This window comes from Thermobia domestica, chromosome 10 (genome assembly GCF_964235325.1).
Source record: "Thermobia domestica chromosome 10, izTheDome1.hap1.1, whole genome shotgun sequence".
Lineage (NCBI taxonomy): Eukaryota > Metazoa > Arthropoda > Insecta > Zygentoma > Lepismatidae > Thermobia > Thermobia domestica.
The window spans coordinates 248670022-248689748 of NC_137463.1; the positions used below are offsets into that span (position 1 = coordinate 248670022).

At 35.7% G+C, this 19727-nt stretch overlaps 1 protein-coding gene across 1 annotated transcript in view; it reads right to left on the bottom strand.

The window, feature by feature from the left end:
• Nucleotides 1-516: 516 nt before the first annotated feature.
• The window catches only part of LOC145661889 (uncharacterized), a 147015-nt gene continuing 127804 nt past the window's right edge, over nt 517-19727 (bottom strand). The window contains exons 10-12 of the mRNA XM_081727231.1: nt 18803-18944; nt 5594-5761; nt 517-2740 (exon numbers count right to left, since the gene is read on the bottom strand). Of these exons, the coding sequence (XP_081583357.1) occupies nt 2582-2740; nt 5594-5761; nt 18803-18944 (469 nt within the window). The 3' untranslated portion in view covers nt 517-2581. The remainder of the gene's footprint in view (nt 2741-5593; nt 5762-18802; nt 18945-19727) is intronic.

Below are 19727 nucleotides of genomic sequence, written 5' to 3' on the forward strand. Positions count from 1 at the left end.
AAAAGCAAGGACCAACGTATTATTGAAATCACCAACCTGAAGAATATGCTCTTCTTATAACAAAATATGTGTCGAACAAAAAAAAAAAAAAAAAAAAAAAAAGACATCTGTAATAGGAACTATATGTTTAAGAAAACTACTGTAAATTTATTTTGTATTACATCATCATTATTGGTATTATGCCTGTTGTGTTAATGACAAATAAATAAATAAATAAATATAATTTATCGTATTAAACATAACTTTACTCCCAAGCATACACACTTAACGATCACGTAAGAACTCCAAATCATTTCTTACCTCCTTTCTCCTATAAATTTTCCAAATTTTTAGTAGAAACCACTAAAGTTAACCCTTGCTTTCATTGAAAATTCTGTCCCCTTAAGAGAAAACAAATCTGCAACATGTTTAGCAAATATAAGTGCGCTAACTGTTAGGCTGTAGGAAGAAGTTAAGTTAAAAAGCAATTTTTAAGTTAGGTTATTGTTTTAAAGATGACTCTATAAAAGTATTTTAATCAGACTTTTTATTCCATAAAGCGAATATCATTACAGAAAAACAAAACAGCATATCTTTGACAATATAAAAAAGTGTAATTAATATTTGTCCATTTTTTAAGAATAAGAAACTATAGTTCCTGTTATTATACGGACAACAGAAACAAAACAGATGGAAAGAGTGTAATTAATTGCTTTGATGCTCGTAACATTTTAATTACAAAATTATTCCCAAAATTTAAATTAATTTTCGTCTGTCTTGAGGAAATTTTGATTTAATGTTTATGAAGTGCACTTACAATTACAGTAGAATATTGCTATGTTGAATGATCTATTTACAGGCCTGTATTCACAGGGGGCTCGGGTCCCCCTAAAGTTCTAGTGACCTTCTAAAATTTTCAGGATAAGCTTGCAAATAAACTATAATATGGTTGGATTGGGCCCCCTATATTTTTAAGCTGGCTACGGGCCTGTCTATCTATCGTTTTAACTTGGTTAAAATAATTACAAACAGTAGTCTCAACGTACAATACAAGTTTATTGAAACGCAATGGCCATCGCAGCAACGTAAAATTTATGAGACGTATATATGTAACTCTAGTTTGCACAATCGGAACGCTGCACTGACTCAAGGTTTTAATCAAAACATGTAAAACTATTTTTCTTTCTTTCTGTCATAATTTCACTAAACTATTTGTTTTAATGTAAATAGTGCGAAAGTAGCTGCTTTTAAAAAATGCAGTCAGTATTTCAGAATCAATTCACCCGAAAAGTAGAAGATATTTGAATTATCAATTCATTTATCAACAAGAATGACCAGAAGCTGATATACAGGTTGGTGCTTACAGCGAATGTTAGTTATAAATAATATTGCGTGGCAAATAAATGACTGATGAGTCTAAACAGTTTCTAGTCTACAAGTAAGAAATGGAACTGAAGATGCGTAACAACAAGACTTAAATTTAGGCTGAGAATTAAGTAACATTCTTAAAAATTAAGAAGAAAAAAAATACAGCAAAAACATTGAAAAAGAAGTATAATACAAGACGTTGCGGGTAGGCGATATTAACCTCCATCTGTTTTAGCATTAGACTATGTATACATTTTTATTACTATTTCCTGCTATAAAACTGACACAAATCACACAGTACATTTGGGGTTTGAACGAACAGTGGAGAGGCATTCAAAGAAACGAAACAGTTCACTTGACCTTCACCATCTTCAACTCTCAGCAGTTTTATTACAGTTTTATTTCTGTAGCTCTAAGAGAGAGTAGTTACAAATCGGAAAAACAGATTTTTTTTTTTTTTTTTTTTTGCCGTCGAATTCAAATTTTAATTATGAAGATATAATGTTTGCTGAAAAGGTTATTGCTGATAGATTACACAAAGTTTTAGAACTCGACCCTAAAATTTTACTTATTTGTTACAAAACAATTTATAATCATTAATTTCTTTTAAACTTCATACAGGGTGAAAGAGCTTATGACCAGTAATATTCCCACTAGACTTCTGGCCAACTTTACAACGCCATCTTTGTGATTTTTCTTAAACAACGATAGAAAATGACTTTCAGAACCCAAGTTCTAAGACCTAACAAGATTTTATGAAATATACCATTTAGTCATCAAAGTTTAACAGGGATCAGGATCATAAACACTTTCCACTATATTGGCATGACAGACGTTTGTGGGCCTGAGCCTCTCCAACGCCATCTTTCAGCGACCACTTGAACTACATCTAGCCTAGCGACTAACAGATTCGTTACTTTTCTTTCATTTTCCGTTCAGGTGTGACAATTATTTTCACATGTAAAGCTTAAGTATTGAAGTGTATTAAACAACGCAGTAAAGTAAAAATCATAAGAAAAGAACAACACAAATTAGCAATGCCGCCCCTGCCTCAATGTAAACCATTTTTTTTCCTTTGTTAAAACTCAATTCCTTTTCATCTTAATAGTGCAAAAGTAGCTGCTTCAAAAAAGTGCATTTCATTTGTTTCTCTTTAGTTTACACGTATTCGTTTATATATAAATATTTTATTTTCCTAAACTTCTAAAAAAAACATTTAAAAGTCTTTAGGCCTTCATTCGTCTGCTTCTTCTTCTGCAGTCGCTTTTTGATACATTTGTTTCATCGTGTCGATCCCTGGTTGGTTGATTTCTTCGAAGCCATCGATAGATTCTTTCGCTCGTTCCAAGAAACCAGCAACGTTCTCGTATCGCGAGATATCGAAGTCCACAGCCTGTAACAAAATCGATAAGAAACATAAGTTACAAGATTATATTGTGTCTCGTTAGTTCTGTTAAAATGCAACACAAGACAATGAATACAGTTGTAACCAGTGAAGGAGCCTAGAGGAATATCTTGGAAAGAGTTTATATAAATCACTATAACTTTGTACCCTACGTAACCTCATGTGAAGGTATAAATTTCACAATGTGGCAACGTCGCAGAGATGACCTACCAATCCATCAAGCAGTTGCATCAACTTATTGCAGATGGCAGTTAAAGCCGTTAGCCTTGAAACTAGCACCATCTATTAGCATCGGTGAAAGTTACGTATATATGAATAGAAACCCAACACAAATCTACAAGATCACAAGATCAACACAATGCAGCACATGAAGCAAAATTCGGCTCTGAAATTAAACGACTTCTCGAGAAAAATAAATCATGATAGCCTTATCATTTGATTAACTTATAACATTTAAACAAATCATAACCAAATTGCGTAATAGAATCATTTTGCCACAACAGCTGTGGAACATGCCACCTAAATGTCCTTCAAGTTCTTGCGAGACTGGCGAACCCACGATTTGATGATGGTGACGATAAAATTTAAATCAGGATAAGACAACAAGAAAACGACACTGAAAATTTTGTAAGGGCGGAGACTCAGCCCTCTCAACGTCAATATTGGTTCCGGCGCCTATTTCGAACTAGCCTATGAAATTAAGGATTCTTAAACTTTAACAGTAGCGATCCTCGAGAAAATAATATCAATAAACAAAATTAAGTTTATCACCATAGGTAAGAGGAGGAAGTTTCATAGAGTTTTAAAAAGCTCTCATATAAGAATTAATGTATTAGGTAGGTAGGTTTTCTGTCCTTAGCTGGTAGAGCCGTCTCTAAACTTAAATATCACAATTTCACGTATACAGGGTGTTAATGAACTATACCGACAAACTGTAACAGGTGATTCCTCACATCAAAATAAGAGAAAAAGTTCATATGGACCTATGGCGAAAAGTGCATAGTTTCAGAGCTAGGGCTGTCCAAAATCGCGAAAGAGCCAAATTTCAAGAGGTGCTCTTTCGAATTCGAGAAACTGTGGATGGTGGTCCTTATCAGCGTAAAGGAAGTCACGCATGCGCATTCTAAAAATGCATATTTCATTACCTCCTGCCACTTTGGACCCTCCTTGAAATCAGGGTATATCTGAGGACTCTATTGGGAGCATATCTGAGAACTACACCGTATAGGGAATACCCTGTACACCTACTGAAAATTGACGAAATATGCACTTTTGGATTGTGTATGCGTGGCTTCCATTACACTAATAATGACCGCCATCCAGAGTTTCTGGAATTCGAAATAGGGCCTTTCGAAATTTGGCTTTTTCGCGATTTTGGACAGCCCTAGCTTTGAAACTACGCACTTTTCGCCATAGGTCCATATGAACTTTTTATCTTATTTTGATGTGAGGAATCAGATCTTACAGTTTGTTGGTATAGTTCATTAACACCTTGTATATGACTTCAGATACATCTATTCTTCTTGGGTGGGGGGCGCGGTGGCTCGGTGGTAGAGCGTTCACCTCTGGTGCTTGGGGTCCCGGGTTCGATCCCAGCCCCCGCCAAGTGAACTTTATGGTGGACAAACACCGTGCTCGTGGGTTTTCTCGGGGTTCTCCCGTTTCCTCCCACTTTCTTCATTCCACCATTTCACTCATCTCTCATAATCACCGTCTCCTTTAGCCTAACCGGCATAAGCGTGGGACGTAAAACTCAAAGATTTCATTTCATTTCATTTCATTTCTTCTTGGCATATACTTCACTAGCTGAAACATAATTCGTTTGCCGCAGCAATGTCACTTGCAGGAAAGATGATGATGGTGGTGCAAGATTATCTCATATAAATAACAATTTCACGTTTCTTATTAGAATACAATTGACTCAAAAGTATATTCAAGTGGGCATGCTTTCCCTTGGTCCACTACTGCGATAGTTCGTATCAAAACCCGTTACTAGGAAATTATAGCTGTGAGATTCAACAGTGGGAAGACTGTGGTGAGAAATTAGCAGTGTGCTATCTTTTGGATCTTTGCAATTGAATACCTATTCCCATTTTGTTCTCGGTAATTGAAGTCTCCTTCAGTAGCGCTGGTATGCTTTCGTGCACAATTAAAGTCATAAGGCACCCACAGTGGGTAGGCTCACTTTCAGCTGTGATGATGTTTCTTTGGCACCTTGTGATTACCCTCCAGATATTTTAACTTAACATCAATCAGTGTTTTTGCCTTGATTCTTCTTATTTATCACTACTAGTTATCTAACCTGTTAATAGATTTCACCAATCTTTATGTTTACTGTCAAATACTCTAGAATCATGACAAACAAAGAATGTGAATATGCCAGGAGAGACTGATTCGACTATAAACGTTGGTTGCGTCTACCAGTGTCGTGCCGTGGAAAATCAGCGCCCGGGGCGAGAGTATACGACGGCGTCCCCATACATATATTCCAAGCAATTTTTCCTTTTTTCTTCCGATTTTTTCGCCCCCTTACTTTGGCGCCCGGGGCCGTTGCCCCGCTCGGCCCCCCATGGCACGACCCTGGCGTCTATAATATCTATACCGTACCAAATAACTTAAACTACCTGCAGATGGTATAAATATTTGAAGCAAAATACTTTCCCAGCTTAAATTAAATCGTTTAAAGTTATCTATCCCTTATGAAAGAAAAACCTGCTGTGGATTAATTTGTGATTAGAGGTGTAATTTTTACAAATAAATTTTGGTAAACAATGGCTCTTCACAAGAGTTACGCAGCATATTCAATCTATTGTCACTTTCTAGTTATACAAAATGTTTTACCTCTGAAAGCGAAACCGTGACAGCTATAGCGTAGTCTGCAATGGTAATATTTTCTCCTGCCACCCAATCTTGTCCTTCCAGGAATTTATCCAGCCATTGATATGCTTCTTCCAGTTTGGATACCTTGTCTTCATCTGGAGAAGTTGCAGCACCAAACAGAACTGGATACTAAAAATAAAATAAAATACAATAAAGCAATGTCGGAAGGCATACCTATAATAAATTAATCTTAAGGTGGATCACTACGTGTTCTCGGTGCTACGCTAAAGGCTGCTTGAATAGTGCAGCATTGCCAGATAGTGTCGAGTGTTACTGATGCCAGATAATAAAGGGAGTAATGATGGAATTCTGCTTGGATAATTACTGGAGATATTAGTTTTTGACCTTTGCCACAATTCACAGCTAAGTTCCGCTTCTCAAACTGCAACGCTAGAATCCAGGGATTTTCTTGTTGTAACTACCACAGTAAAAGTTCAAATTTGGCAACAACGCATTATGGCGTTCTGCGCAAGTTTCTTCTCAAAATCTATTTCTTTATATGTAAATTAATATTTAAATAAAATGTGCAACATAATACGAAAAATGGCTCAGTAGTAGAGCGTTCACCTCTGGTGCTTGACTCCCGGGTTCGATCCCAGCCCCCGCCAAGTGAACTTTGTGGTGGACAAACCATGTGAGTGGGTTTTCTCGGGGTTCTCCCGTTTCCCCCTACTTTCTTCATTCCACCATTTCACTCATCTCTCATCATCACCGTCTCCTTTAGCCTAACCGGCATAACCGTGGGACGTAAAACTTAAAGATTTCATTTTTTTTTCAACTTTCAGAGGAGAAATATTTGTCGTCTTCTAGTCATTCCATATACTGTCTTTGCTAGGAATTTGATGTCATGTAGGAACTTTCTAGGTTTCGTGAAACTTCAGGGCATTATATCTTGACTGACTAATGGATGCTTAAGATCAACGAAGCCTTAATACTTTGATTACTTAGAAACTCTCTCGTGGCTATATAATTAACGTACGCGAGTGTGGCACGGGAGGTTCAAGTTCGATTCTTGGTGGGAGTTCATGTGGCTCGGATCCCAGGTTAAGCTGTAGGCCCACATCTGAAATAGCATCGCTGTTGAAAGAAACACTAAACTCAACTTTAATTAACTTGGATTAATTAGAAGTGACTTGAATTACCTTGGATAACTTGAAAGCACCTTATATCTAGGTTTATGTTGGATTGTGACTGGTTGCTTGAAGTTATCGTGACCAGCGAACGAGTGCGGGCGGCCGGTTTTGGAACTAAAATACAAACAACAGTGTTTCTAACCGGATTACTTATAATTAATCTATCACAGTTATTTTCGCCCTGTTCATAATAAACCACTTCACGCATATGTTCAAATTACGACAAACACAATTTCAAAAGTTATGTAAGTTATTTTCAGGACATTTTAAGGGACTGCAAAAAAAAAAAAAAAAAAAAAAGTACACACACCCTCCATATTAATTTGTCAATAACTTGCCAGTAAACTAACCTGAGTGTTGTACAAAGGAACACTGAGAACTTTGTAGCATTAGAGTGTAAGGAATTTCTACTTCATCTGTTAACAAAACCTCGAAGTTCATCTTTGGGAATCAAAGTTATACTTTGGCAACTGCGCTTTCATTGTTTAAAGGAAGTTTTATTGTGTAGTTTTGAGATAAGGCGTCTTCGAAATTGCTACCAATTTGGACCATGTGATCGATCGATTGACAGTTCCTTCAATAACAAATTTGCATTGAGATCATTCTCGGATGTGATGCAAAAGACTGGTGATAGAGAAACTGATAATCTAACCGCCTCCGAAGGAGATTTTCGTAATAATCTTTGTAATTATAATCAGTTTAATAGAATTACTGTGCAAAATGGCTAACAACACTCGTTATAACAGCAGAAACAATGGATTGAAGTCACCGGCTGCACTTTCAAGTAGGTCAGAAATTATGAAGGATATATGTGATGAAGTGAAACGTACTGTGCAGACACCTGAAGTCATGAAGCTAATCGTTGATTCAATAATTGAATCTGTAACGCGTGTTGTGATAGAACGTTTGGAAGAAACGCTAAATTTCAATAGTGAAGTGATTGAGGACTTACGGAAAGAGTTGGTACAAAGAGACAAGAAAATAAGTGATCTGCAGGAAAATATAGATGAGTTAGAACAATATCAGCGTAGAAACAGCTTAAGGATCTTCGGTGTACCTGAGAAGATAAATGAAAACACAGACAACCTTGCACTGGAAATCTTTGAAAAGAGACTGGGCGTAAATTTAAGTACAAGGGACATTTGCCGTTCTCATAGAGTAGGACAGAAGAAGCCTGGTAGTCACTGGCGCAAATCCCGGGGGGGACGAGGGGGACATGTCCCCCCCAATCTTGGACCTGGGGGGGACTGTCCCCCCCAATAATCTGATTTAAAAAGTGCTTTTTCGGATAAGTGTCATGATTTTGTCCGACTGCTCCAAAGGAATGTAAGATGAAATTGATTTCTCTTGGCTTTTCCATTTTTTTTAAAAAAAAGAATCGTATTCTGTAGTATTTCAAACTGTACTTCGTGCTGTAGTGAGTTTAGTAGTCTCATCAATATGTATTAATTCCACTTCCGCTATTTGGACACAAATTGCAATAAATGCCAGAGGAGGATACGCCCCTCTCCTCATGCTGGAAAGTTGTCTCAGCTGTAGGTACGGGCAAAAATTCCGGGGAAATGAGGAGACATGTCCCCCCCAACATTGGAACTGGAGGCTCTCCCAATAATCCGATTTGAAAAGTGCTTTTTGCAGATAACTGTGATAAGTTGTGTCCGACTGCCACAAAGGAAAGTGAGATGAAATTTGTTTCTCTTGGCTTTTCCATTTTTAATGAAAATGAAGGAGTGCGACTGTGCGTGCGTGACTATGAAATCTTATTTCCTTCTCTCCCCTAGGCCCTAGCACAGGAAGAGTATATAGACTATTCAGTGTCAGTAGAACCCATCTTTTCAGTAAATGCGCATTTAATCTATTTGTAGTAACAGCCTAGGCATCTACTCATGCTTCGTAAGCTAACTCTATAGCCAATGGAACCCGGAGGTTCAATGCCGCGTTCACAAAAGCTCTGTACTGACTTCTATTCTTAGACAACTGGATCCAGTTTCTATTTTGTATTCTTATTTCTGCCAGATCCATCTTAATATTGTCTTCCCATCTGCGCCTAGGTCTTCTTAATAGTCGTTTTCCGATTGGTCTTACCGCTAACACTTTGAAAGCGTTCCTACTTTCTTCCATCCTAGCTACATGTCCTGCCCACCTAAGCCTCCTAGGCTTGATGACCTTAACAATGTTTGGTAAGCCGTATAATTTACGTAGTTCGTCGTTATGAAGTTTCCACCATTCCTCATTCCCGTTCCTCTTGGTCCGAATATTTCTGTCGGGATCTTCTCAAATACTTTCAGTCTATGCTCTGCACTCAGTAAGCGACCATGTTTCGAAACCATACAGAACAACAGGAATGATTATCGTTTTATACATTTTAAGCTTCAAATTTTTCGACAGAATTCGCGACTTCAGGAGGTTTTGAACTGAATAATAACACGAATTCCCTGTTTTTAGTCGACATTTAATTTCTTCGTGAATATGATTTTCGTTTGTTAATATTGATCCTAGATATTTGAAAGTATCCACTTTATCAAAAGTATTATTTAATATTTTAACACATACATAATTTGCCGTATTACGGTCCCGACGCACTTCCATGTATTTAGTTTTCTCTGCATTTACTTCTAAACCCATGTCCATGCAAGCGCGTCTAATAAGACCTCTACATTTCTTTCTATTTTTCTCCTATCATCCCCTACTAAATTTACATAATCAGCGTACGCATAACCTGGTGAACACCGTTCAGCTCTAGGCCCTGGTTGCTATCTTTGATTTTCCTTATAGCGTATTCCAGGACAAAGTTGAATAATAATGGCGACAACGCATCTTCTTGTTTCAGGCCATTCTTAACGTGAAAGCTCGTGGCCAAAAATTTTCCTACCCGGACTTTACTTTGGGATTCATTTAAACATGTCTTAATTGATCTAATTAGCTTTTTCGGTATTCCAAACTCTGTAAGAACGTTGTACAATGTTTCTCTCCTAACCGAGTTATAAGCCTTTCTAAAATCAATAAATAGTTGATGTATCGGACTACTGTATTCCCGCTTGTTTTCGAGTATTTGGCGAATGGTAAATATTTGGTCGATAGTTGATCGATTTCGTCTAAATCCATACTGATAATCTCCAAAAATTTCATCTGCGTATGGGGTCAATCTTGCTAATAGAATATTTGAAAGGATTTTATAGGATGTTAACAGAAGAGAGATGCCTCGATAATTATTACAGTCAGTTTTGTCGCCTTTCTTGTGGATTGGAACAATGATTGATTCTTCCCACTCTTGTGGCAATTCTTCCTTGTTGTAGATAAGGAGAATGAGTTTGTGTATCTTGTTCCACATTTTTTTGTCTCCAGCTAAAACTAACTCAGCCGGAATTTCGTTTACACCCGAGATTTGTGTTTCTTTAATTTCTTTATAGCGATTTTTTACTTCTATTCGATTGAGTTCTGGAATATATGGTTCTGCGGTGTGTATCTTCCTTTCTCCACGCACATTAGTTTTTGGCTGCGTGTTAAGCAAATCGTCAAAGAAATCTTTCCATCTATTTGAAATTCTATCTGTATCAGTGAGAACTGTTCCATCAGCTTTTTTTTCATATATAAGAACGAGGTTGATAGCCTTTCTTAAATTCATTGATCTCTTTGTACATGTCCCGAATGTTTTTATTTTTACTATTGTCTTCAAGTTCCTAAATTTTAGCTTTCAAAATATCGCGTTTCTTTGTTCTAAAAGTTTTGGAAGTTCCTCGCCTGATGTCTACGAAATTTTATGTAGTTATTTCATTCGGATTTTGTAGCCAACGTAATTTTGCCTGTTTTCTCTTCTCTGCTAGTTCGAACCATGGTTTGTTCCTACGTATTTCCGCGTGTCCCAATTTTTCTTTTGAGAGAGGATATTTCGTAAGCAAAGAAAAGAATTTAATTGCTGGAATATTTTTCTCTATAATCTTAAGGTTACATCTGTTAAGTAAAGAGTGTGACATGAGTCAGATTTCTGAAACGATTCCTGTAATGCTATTGAGATTATAGTCATTTTGCTCAAAGAGCATTGTTGCGTCATACATAATTGATATTCTTTCTTCATAGTTTTGGGGAAGTCGTCATTTATATTACTATAAAACAATTTTAACGTGGATCTTTGTGGATGCCTAATTAGAAACATACCAATTATAAATATGCATGTATTCAGATTTCAGAATGTTTTCACGGCAGTGATTTGTAATACTGATATGTACTACTACTTCATCTACATCACCTAATATATAATATACTCTACAACAGTTGATCAGATTCATCTACCGTAATATGAGTTTCATCTCCCTTATCTAGAATAAGCCTCAAATCTGCCTACCTTCCAATGTTGAAGACAACCAATGGCGTATTTAAGATTTTCTTTCGAGGGCTATGCCCAACACAAGGAAGGAAGTGGGCAATTGCCCACCTGAGTTTGAGAATTAAATATATTTTAATTTATGCATAAATTGAAGTTATAATGGCAAGAATTACAGATCGATAAATCCTATATGATATGATACAAAAATTTAGAAGTGAATCTAACCCTTTATTCTATTCATACAAGAAAAAGAAAGCATCCTCTTGGCCGTCCTAATTTCCCGGGCTAATTATTCCCCCGTTTTGATTTTCTTTAATTCAAACATTTCCTTCTTTTAAAAATAACTAAACGATATAATTGTTCCTTTGTTATAATAACTAAAGTCCTGTCATGTTGATATCCACACATGTTGGTGTGGAACACTAGTTTCGCTTATCAACTCCTCTTAGTTTTGGTGTTACTGTTGACGGCCAACTTGAGTCACAATTGACAACGGTCGATAAAGTATGATAGGCGAAATGAAAGTAGTAACGTCAAGAAAAAGAAACAGAAAAATAGAAAGGATGACAGAACAATTAAGGACGCAGTTCTTACATGGAATGAAATTTGACAAATACAGTATTATTTCTGAACAAAAAGCATAAGAAAATGGAAAGTTAATGACATTCTTAGAAATGGTAAGAAGGATTATTTTTGTACGTGGAATGCGTAAAACTAACAAATTATTTCGAGGGGAGAATGAGCCCGATAGCCTCCTAAAAACGTCACTGAAGACAATTCTGCTCCCGTGATCCTTCACAGCAGTTTTTCAACTTCATAAATATTTTGAACATCGCATATATATATATATATATATATATATATATATATATATATATATATATATATATATATATATATATATATATATATATATATATATGGGAACGTCTTACCCGTCCCCCCCAATGTTGAAGACAGATTTGCGCCTATGCTGGTAGTACACGGCCAATTATTGTTAAATTTGTTAGTTATCGCTCACGGGCTGAAGTGTTTAATCAGAAACGGAAGCTAAAGAACTCTGGAATTGTATTATGTAGTTCACGATTGCAGCTACTGCAAAAGGCACTTAAGAAATTTGACCCCAAGAATGTGTATACAAGGGACGGAAAAATTGTTGTAATCATCAATGGCAAAAAGAACTACGTTACGAACGCTTCTCAATTACAGGAGCTGTAAAGTTTGCACTCTACAGTGTGTGAATGATAACCTTACAGTGTGTGCAAAAGTGTGTAACTTGCAGGTAGTGCAAAAGTGTATTTATGTTACAGTTATCTGTTCTGTTCTATGTTAGAAATATATTTTATACTTTAAAGGACAACTATGGTAAGTCCAAATCAATTTTGCTCTTTTGTTATCTGTGTACCGTGAGTTGACAAATTTATAATATATTAGTGGATATAGAAGTTGAACTTGTACAAGGGTACTTGTACCAATGTTGTAAGTTAGTTACTCATCACGTTACAAATCTCAACTGGACACGATGAAGTTAACAACTTAACAACACGATGAAAATGCTAAATTTTAAGCACTGTTTTATTAAGTGTGCGTTAAGTTATAAATACAAAAACGCCTATGTTAGAACTGCATTTATAAGGCAATTTTTTCCCATACTGTTATTTCTTCTTTACTGTAAGTTTAGTCATCTATGTTCTATGGCATTTTATTTTATGTTTATCGGTAGAAAAGGCAGTCATCATGTCATGTGTGTCAGTGTAGCCTTTCGGTTTCGTCAGGGCTTAATTACTGCTTTAATGGTGTTTTTTACATACATTTTAATTATAATCTTTGTATTTGAATATGGGTAGTACAAACATAAACAATGTGGGGTTTCAGATCCTTACTCAATCTGCTGCTTCGTCAAATTTTAAGATTATGCATGCAAATGTCCGTTCTCTTTTTTTCCTAAAATTGACGAAGTACGGCTACTCGCTGTCTCCACAAAATGTTCCATTTTGATTATATCGGAAACATGGTTGGACGATTCTATAAGTACAAGGCAAATTGAGATTCCAGGATATTCAGTCATTCGCAGTGACAAAGGGAGGGGTGGAGGCATGCTGATTTACTACTTAAAACATATTAAAGTGAAAGTTGTTGAATTTCAATCTAACGATGTTTATCAAGATATAGAAATGTTAAATCTTGTTGTTAATGTAAACCACTTGTCAATTGGTATTACTGCTGTATATAGATCTCCCAGCATACCATATAGGGAATTGTCAGCGATCGAAGATGCCGTATTGGAACTATATCCACAAGTCGACCAAATATTCGTTGTTGGTGATTTCAATTGCGATCAACTCTGTCCAGATAAACAAGAAACTATTTACTTGAAATTTATTATTAACATATTAGGTTTCACACAGTTAATAAATGAACCCACGAGAGTCACTGAAACTACCGAATCTTTGCTAGATTTAATTATTACTGACAACCCGGAACAGGTACACTCGTTTGGAGTTAGTCCACCCATTGGAACATCAGACCACAGCGTAATTCACGTCACTCTCAAGCTTCATACAATATCCAAAATTCCCAGTAGAGTAATTCAGTGTCGTACTTACGCTTCATTTAATACCGAATCGTTTTATCATGATGCACAAAATTACAACTGGGATGATATTATTCAAATGGAAACAATAGATAGTAAAGTTGAATTTTTACAAAACTCTATACTTGACATTTTTGATAACCATGCACCGCTCAAAACGAAAAGGCTATCTAAGAACACTCTTCCCTTTATTTCAAGTAACACAAAACTTTTAATGAAGTTGCGTGACCGTGCTTACAGAAAATATAAAAGAACGAAGAATCAGTTGCATTGGGAGGATTACAGACGTTTGCGTAACTTCACAACTACTGTTGTGCGACAAGAAAAGACTGCGTATTTTTCTGATCGTATGAGATCCACTACTGATGTACGTAACATTTGGAAAACTTTGCGTGATCTTGGTGTAGGTAAAAGCGATTCATGCTTGATTCTTCCAGATGATGTAAATGACATTGAAGCTATAAATTCACATTTCACAAGTGTATATAAAATGTCTGAGACAAGCACTGAAGTACTTGATCAACAAACGCATTGGTTTTCATCGCGTAAACTAAATAGCAATATTGAAACGTTTAAGTTTCACACTGTAAACGAAACAGAAGTTAAAACTGCAATACACAGTATTAAATCCAACACATGTGCATTTGATGGAATAACAGGAAAAATGCTTCGTCTGTCTGTTCCGTTTATTTTAACTCCACTAACTCACATAGTAAATTACTCACTAACTCAAGGTTGTTTTCCAGAACTGTGGAAGCGAGCGAAGGTGGTTCCACTGCCCAAGAAGACAGTTGTACAGTCGCTTGATGAGCTTCGTCCCATCAGTATACTTCCAATTATCTCCAAAGTACTAGAAAAGGTAGCATTTCAGCAATTAACAACTTTTATCAATAAAAATGAAATATTGCCTGTTACTCAATCCGGCTTCCGTAAAGAACATAGCACAACCACAGCCCTTTTAGAAATTACAGATTCAATTTTGAATTCAATAGAAAATTCAATGGTAACAGTTTTGGTCTTGTTGGATCTTTCGAAGGCTTTTGATCTAGTAAATCATTAACTCCTACTGGCCAAAATGAAATATTACAACTTCTCGGAATCAGGTATTAAATGGTTCCACAGCTATCTCTCTTGTAGACAGCAACAAGTAATATTAAGAGGAGAAAAGACTCAGGTATCTACCCCATCCCTGATAAAGGCAGGAGTTCCGCAAGGTTCAATATTAGGTCCCCTATTATTTTCACTCTTTTCAGCAGATCTTTCTACAGTCATAAAACATTCATCAGTTCACTTCTATGCGGATGATACCCAGATCTTCATCAGTAGTACGCCTGAAAATATTATGGACACAATAGAGTTACTTAATACGGATCTTTCAGCTGTTAGCAACTGGTGCCTTAAGAATGGTCTTTTACTTAATCCATTAAAATGTGTTTTCACTGTATTGGGAACATCACATCAGTTGAGCAAAATCAACCCTGATGACCTAAAAGTAACTGTAGTGAATTCCAGTATTCCATTTTCTCCCTTTGTAAAAGATCTAGGCTTAATAATAGACCAAGGGCTTAGCTGGAATAAACACATTTCTGAACAGTGTATTAAAGCTAAGCGCATCTTACGACAGCTTTATAAATTGAAAGGCTATTTATCGCAAGAAACAAGACTATACCTTGTTAACACTCTGATTTTGCCTCTGTTCGATTACTGCGATTCAATATATGGTAGCTCTCTCTCCACTCAAAATACTAGAGCAATTCAGAAAATACAGAATTACTCTATACGCTTCTCTCTCAATTACAGGAAGTCTCATCATATTCTGCCGGTACTTAATGAAAACAATATCCTAACCATGTCCCGAAGACGATATCTTCGATACTGTTGTTTACTATACAAAATAAATTCACATAAAGCACCATCTTACTTGCATCATAAATTAACATGTAGATCAGAAATTCACCGTTACAATACCCGAGGAAGTAATAAGCTGAATATGCCCCGGCATTCTTTAAAAATAACAGAGAAGGCATTTTCAATCTCGGCAGTAAGAATCTGGAACTCCCTACCAAAGTCAATCACTGACAAACCGTATAATTTATTTAAATCATCACTCCAAACATTATTATTTAGAGATCAGAGACAAAGCATTGGCACACATGACAAGTTTACTACAGTTTGAAATTGGACTAGCAGTATGAGTATAGTTTTTTTTTTTCATTTACATTTACTGAGTGTTTTATTTATCATTAGTATTATTGAATGTATCATTTTATGTTGTTATTTGTATCTTGTATCTTATTTGTGTCTTTATTTTTTTCCTTTCTTTTCTTTGTAATTATGACAAGGGTTAGGTGGCAGAGCAGCCTCCGGCTGAACCTCGCCCGCTGAAATAAAGAGAAATTCAATTCAATTCAATTCAAAATTCAAGATTTGAATCCGCCCCTAATTAAGATGGTAGATAAAGATAACTTTCTCTGATATCTAACCTGTCATTATTTAGCATGGTTTGGTAATTTAAAAATCCAGTATTTCTACCATATTTTGAAAAATTTATTAAAAAAAAATAAACTCAATGTTACATTGGGGGCGATAGGGGAGCGATTAAAATTTAAAGTGGGGAGCCTGACAATTGATTTCTTATAGCTCCAGTGAAATTCAGAAAAAAATGAATTTCATATTAAAAAAGAAATACAAAATACATTTTCATGGTAACTCTTACATTAATTATGTTATTATAAAGTTAATGGTACTTTTGAAATTGATTAGAGTGAATAGATATGTATTTATGTAACAAACCCACTTGCTTAAGTTTTTCAAAATATCAAGTTAGAAGAACGAAGTTTGTCTTTCACTGCTATCTCATTGCTCAAAGATACCGGCAATGAAACAATTGGCCGGAAATCATGCGACCACTTCTTACATAAAATCATGAAGAAGAAGATGAGTGCCAATATTAGGTACGTAAGTTCAGTTTTTTTTTTTTTTTTTTTTTTTTTTTTTTTTTTTTTTAAGGATCCCCTCTTGGAACTATACGTAGCACGTTTTAGTACTTACACTTGAAATAAAAATACAACTGTTTAAAGACGATTGATTGCCTTTGTCTTTGAATTTCATATGTGCACACAGGATTTGTTATACAAGACCGTACATCTAATATGTTTGAACTATATGCAACTTATGCTCACGGGCTAAACTCAGTCTTCTGAAGTCAATCGACAAATGATTATATATTACAGATAGAAAGGCAACACTAGGCTCCCAAGTTTCAAAATTATATTGTGTATGAAAACAGATAGTAGAATTAATTCTTTGTCACAAGAGACCTAGGGTCTGAAAGAAATTCAGAGAGAGTTCAAAAGGAATTTCTATACTCATAAATAAAAGTTGTGAATTTATTGTGTATTGAACCAATGATATTTATGCTTAGGCCCCTACATTACCCATACGCTGATGTTTTATCGATACTTTTATTTCACATTTACGAAAAGGTTGAATTACGATAATAATCCTAAAAGAAAGATGCATTGTAATCAGGTTTTACAAGGCAATCCCGAAAGACAAGCTATCCAATCCCGTAGCCAATTAAAAAATTAAGGAAAATTTCTTTTTCACTTCCTTTTCCCCCAAAGGGTTCACATTCATCGAAAAAATGAAATGAAATTTCTTTAGTTTAACTTCCCATGATTACGCTCTTTATGCTAGAGGAGACAGATGATTAATGAAAGTGAAACATTGTAAAATTAATTGTTGGGCTCTCACAGAACCACGTACAACAAAGACACATGCGCTAGTCATTAGACCAATGAAGAGAACTTCCACAGTTCTCGAGTGGAAACGTATCCGAATTCTTTCTTGGCTACAATTCAAGAAAATAATTTAGTTGTCAATCGATAGACCTACATTAAAACAAATACAACCATCGCGAGCCTTAACTTGATTTAAACTTACAGTTACAAGATATTGCGCAAGTATCTAAGCTACCAACCCATAATTAATCTTTTAGTCATTAACATCTTATTACTGAGTTTTACAGGTTTCTACTGTTTTATAATGAAATCAAATAAAACGTAATCATTTTTTATATAATCTGCTTAATACACGGTAGAAATTCACTTGTGTGCTATCTTGTTCTTAAATTGTTAATTTCCATGCATATACCATTATCCATAATACATCTGCATTACTGCAGGAATAACCATTACTGCATTCAATAACAACTATATAATTTATGGAGTTCTTTATTAAGCGAAACAGATTAGGCTACTTATAACAGGTAAACTGCAACTTTTGAAAATCGTTGGATACACTGCAGAGTGACGCTCTCCGTTCCCCTGTCCCACCGCGCTTACCTAGAAACTGATGTAAACACAACACTAGCGCCCTCCACGAAAAACCGCACTAATATCCTGGTCACGTAATACCTTGGATAACTTGAAAGCATCTTATATCTAGGTTTATGTGGGTTTACCTTGGATAACTTGAAAACATCTTATATCTAGTTTTATGTGGGATTGTGATTGGTTACTTGAAGTTACCTTGGATAACTTGTAAGCACTTTGGCTCACTTGAAGGTATCTTAAATAAGTTGGAATTATCCGATTGCTTGACGGTATTTTAGGTTACTTGGGACTGTCTTGAGCTATTTCAGGATAACCTATCTCCGTTCATTTGAAAGTGTGCTAGATTAGTTGTTTTTTTTTTTTTGGGGGGGGGGGAATATGAATGTTTTAGCTCAGGATGCATTATCCTTTTAAAATCTTTTATCTGGGTTATAATTTACAGATATTCTTGGGATTAGGTGCTTGCTCTATAACAGATTGCTTAGAATACTTATTTATGGGAATAGTCTAAATTCTTCTTTATGTGCCTTTATTTAGTTGAAGTTATCTTGAGAATATATTGTATCCTAGAATCTGCTAAGTTATTTAATTTTATCTTGGGTTTTGAAGTGTCTTTAATTTCTTAAATGTTTCTTGTCTTTCTTGAAAGTCTATTGGAAAATCTGAGAATGTGTCTATAACCTACCTTATACATAGGATTGGTTGGAAGTCTAAAAACTCCGAATAGGTATTTATTTTCTTACGTACTATAAATTAGAGACACAGATATGACACATTACGTACATAAGTCTCTGCAAATCTGTGGTAGAGCGTTCCCATGTCGAAGTATAGCCGTTGGTCCACAACAGCCCTCTTCTTAGGTTCTGCAGGGTAGAGCGAGTCATCTTCACCATATTGGTTGACCAAATACGACATGATGGCTCGACTATTTAGTGTTAGAAAAAAAAAAAACAAGTGTAATAGGTAATTAACACAGGTATATGAAAACGTATATTACATTTACATTAAACATTTTAATTAATTTCTTACGTTAAACAAGTTATTAAGCATTAAAGAAAATTTTACTCAAATATTTTGTTTTATAAGGATTCGTTAAAACAAATGATGACAAGAAGTAACTTGTATCACATAATTACAAGCATTCCATTTATTAGGACGTCACTAAAAGGTTTTATCACATTGTAAAGCTAGCACATTCGTTACTCTGCACGGTTATTCTTGAACGAAAGCGATTTTTTACGTTCTTTACACCGGAAGGATACTCTTGAACAAAAGCGAATTTTTACATTCGTTACTCCGCACGGTTACACTTGAACGAAAGCTATTTTTTGACGAAATGAGGGGAAATGATGAGGTAGGAAATAGGACAGAGATAAAAGGTTGAGCAAATGAAGGGAAATGATGAGGTAGCAGAAGGAACAGAGATAAAAGGTTGAGCAAACGAGGGGAAATGATCAGGTAGGAGAAGGGGCAGAGGTAAAAGATTGAGGAAATGAGGGGAAATGATGAGGTAAGAATAAGAACAGAGATAAAAGGTTGAGGAAATGAAGGGAAATGATGAGGTAGTAGAAGGGACAGAGATAAAAGGTTGAGCAAACGAGGGGAAATGATCAGGTAGGAGAAGGAACAGAGATAAAAGGTTGAGCAAACGAGGGGAAATGATCAGGTAGAAGAAGGGACAGAGATAAAGGGTTGAGGAAAGGAGGGG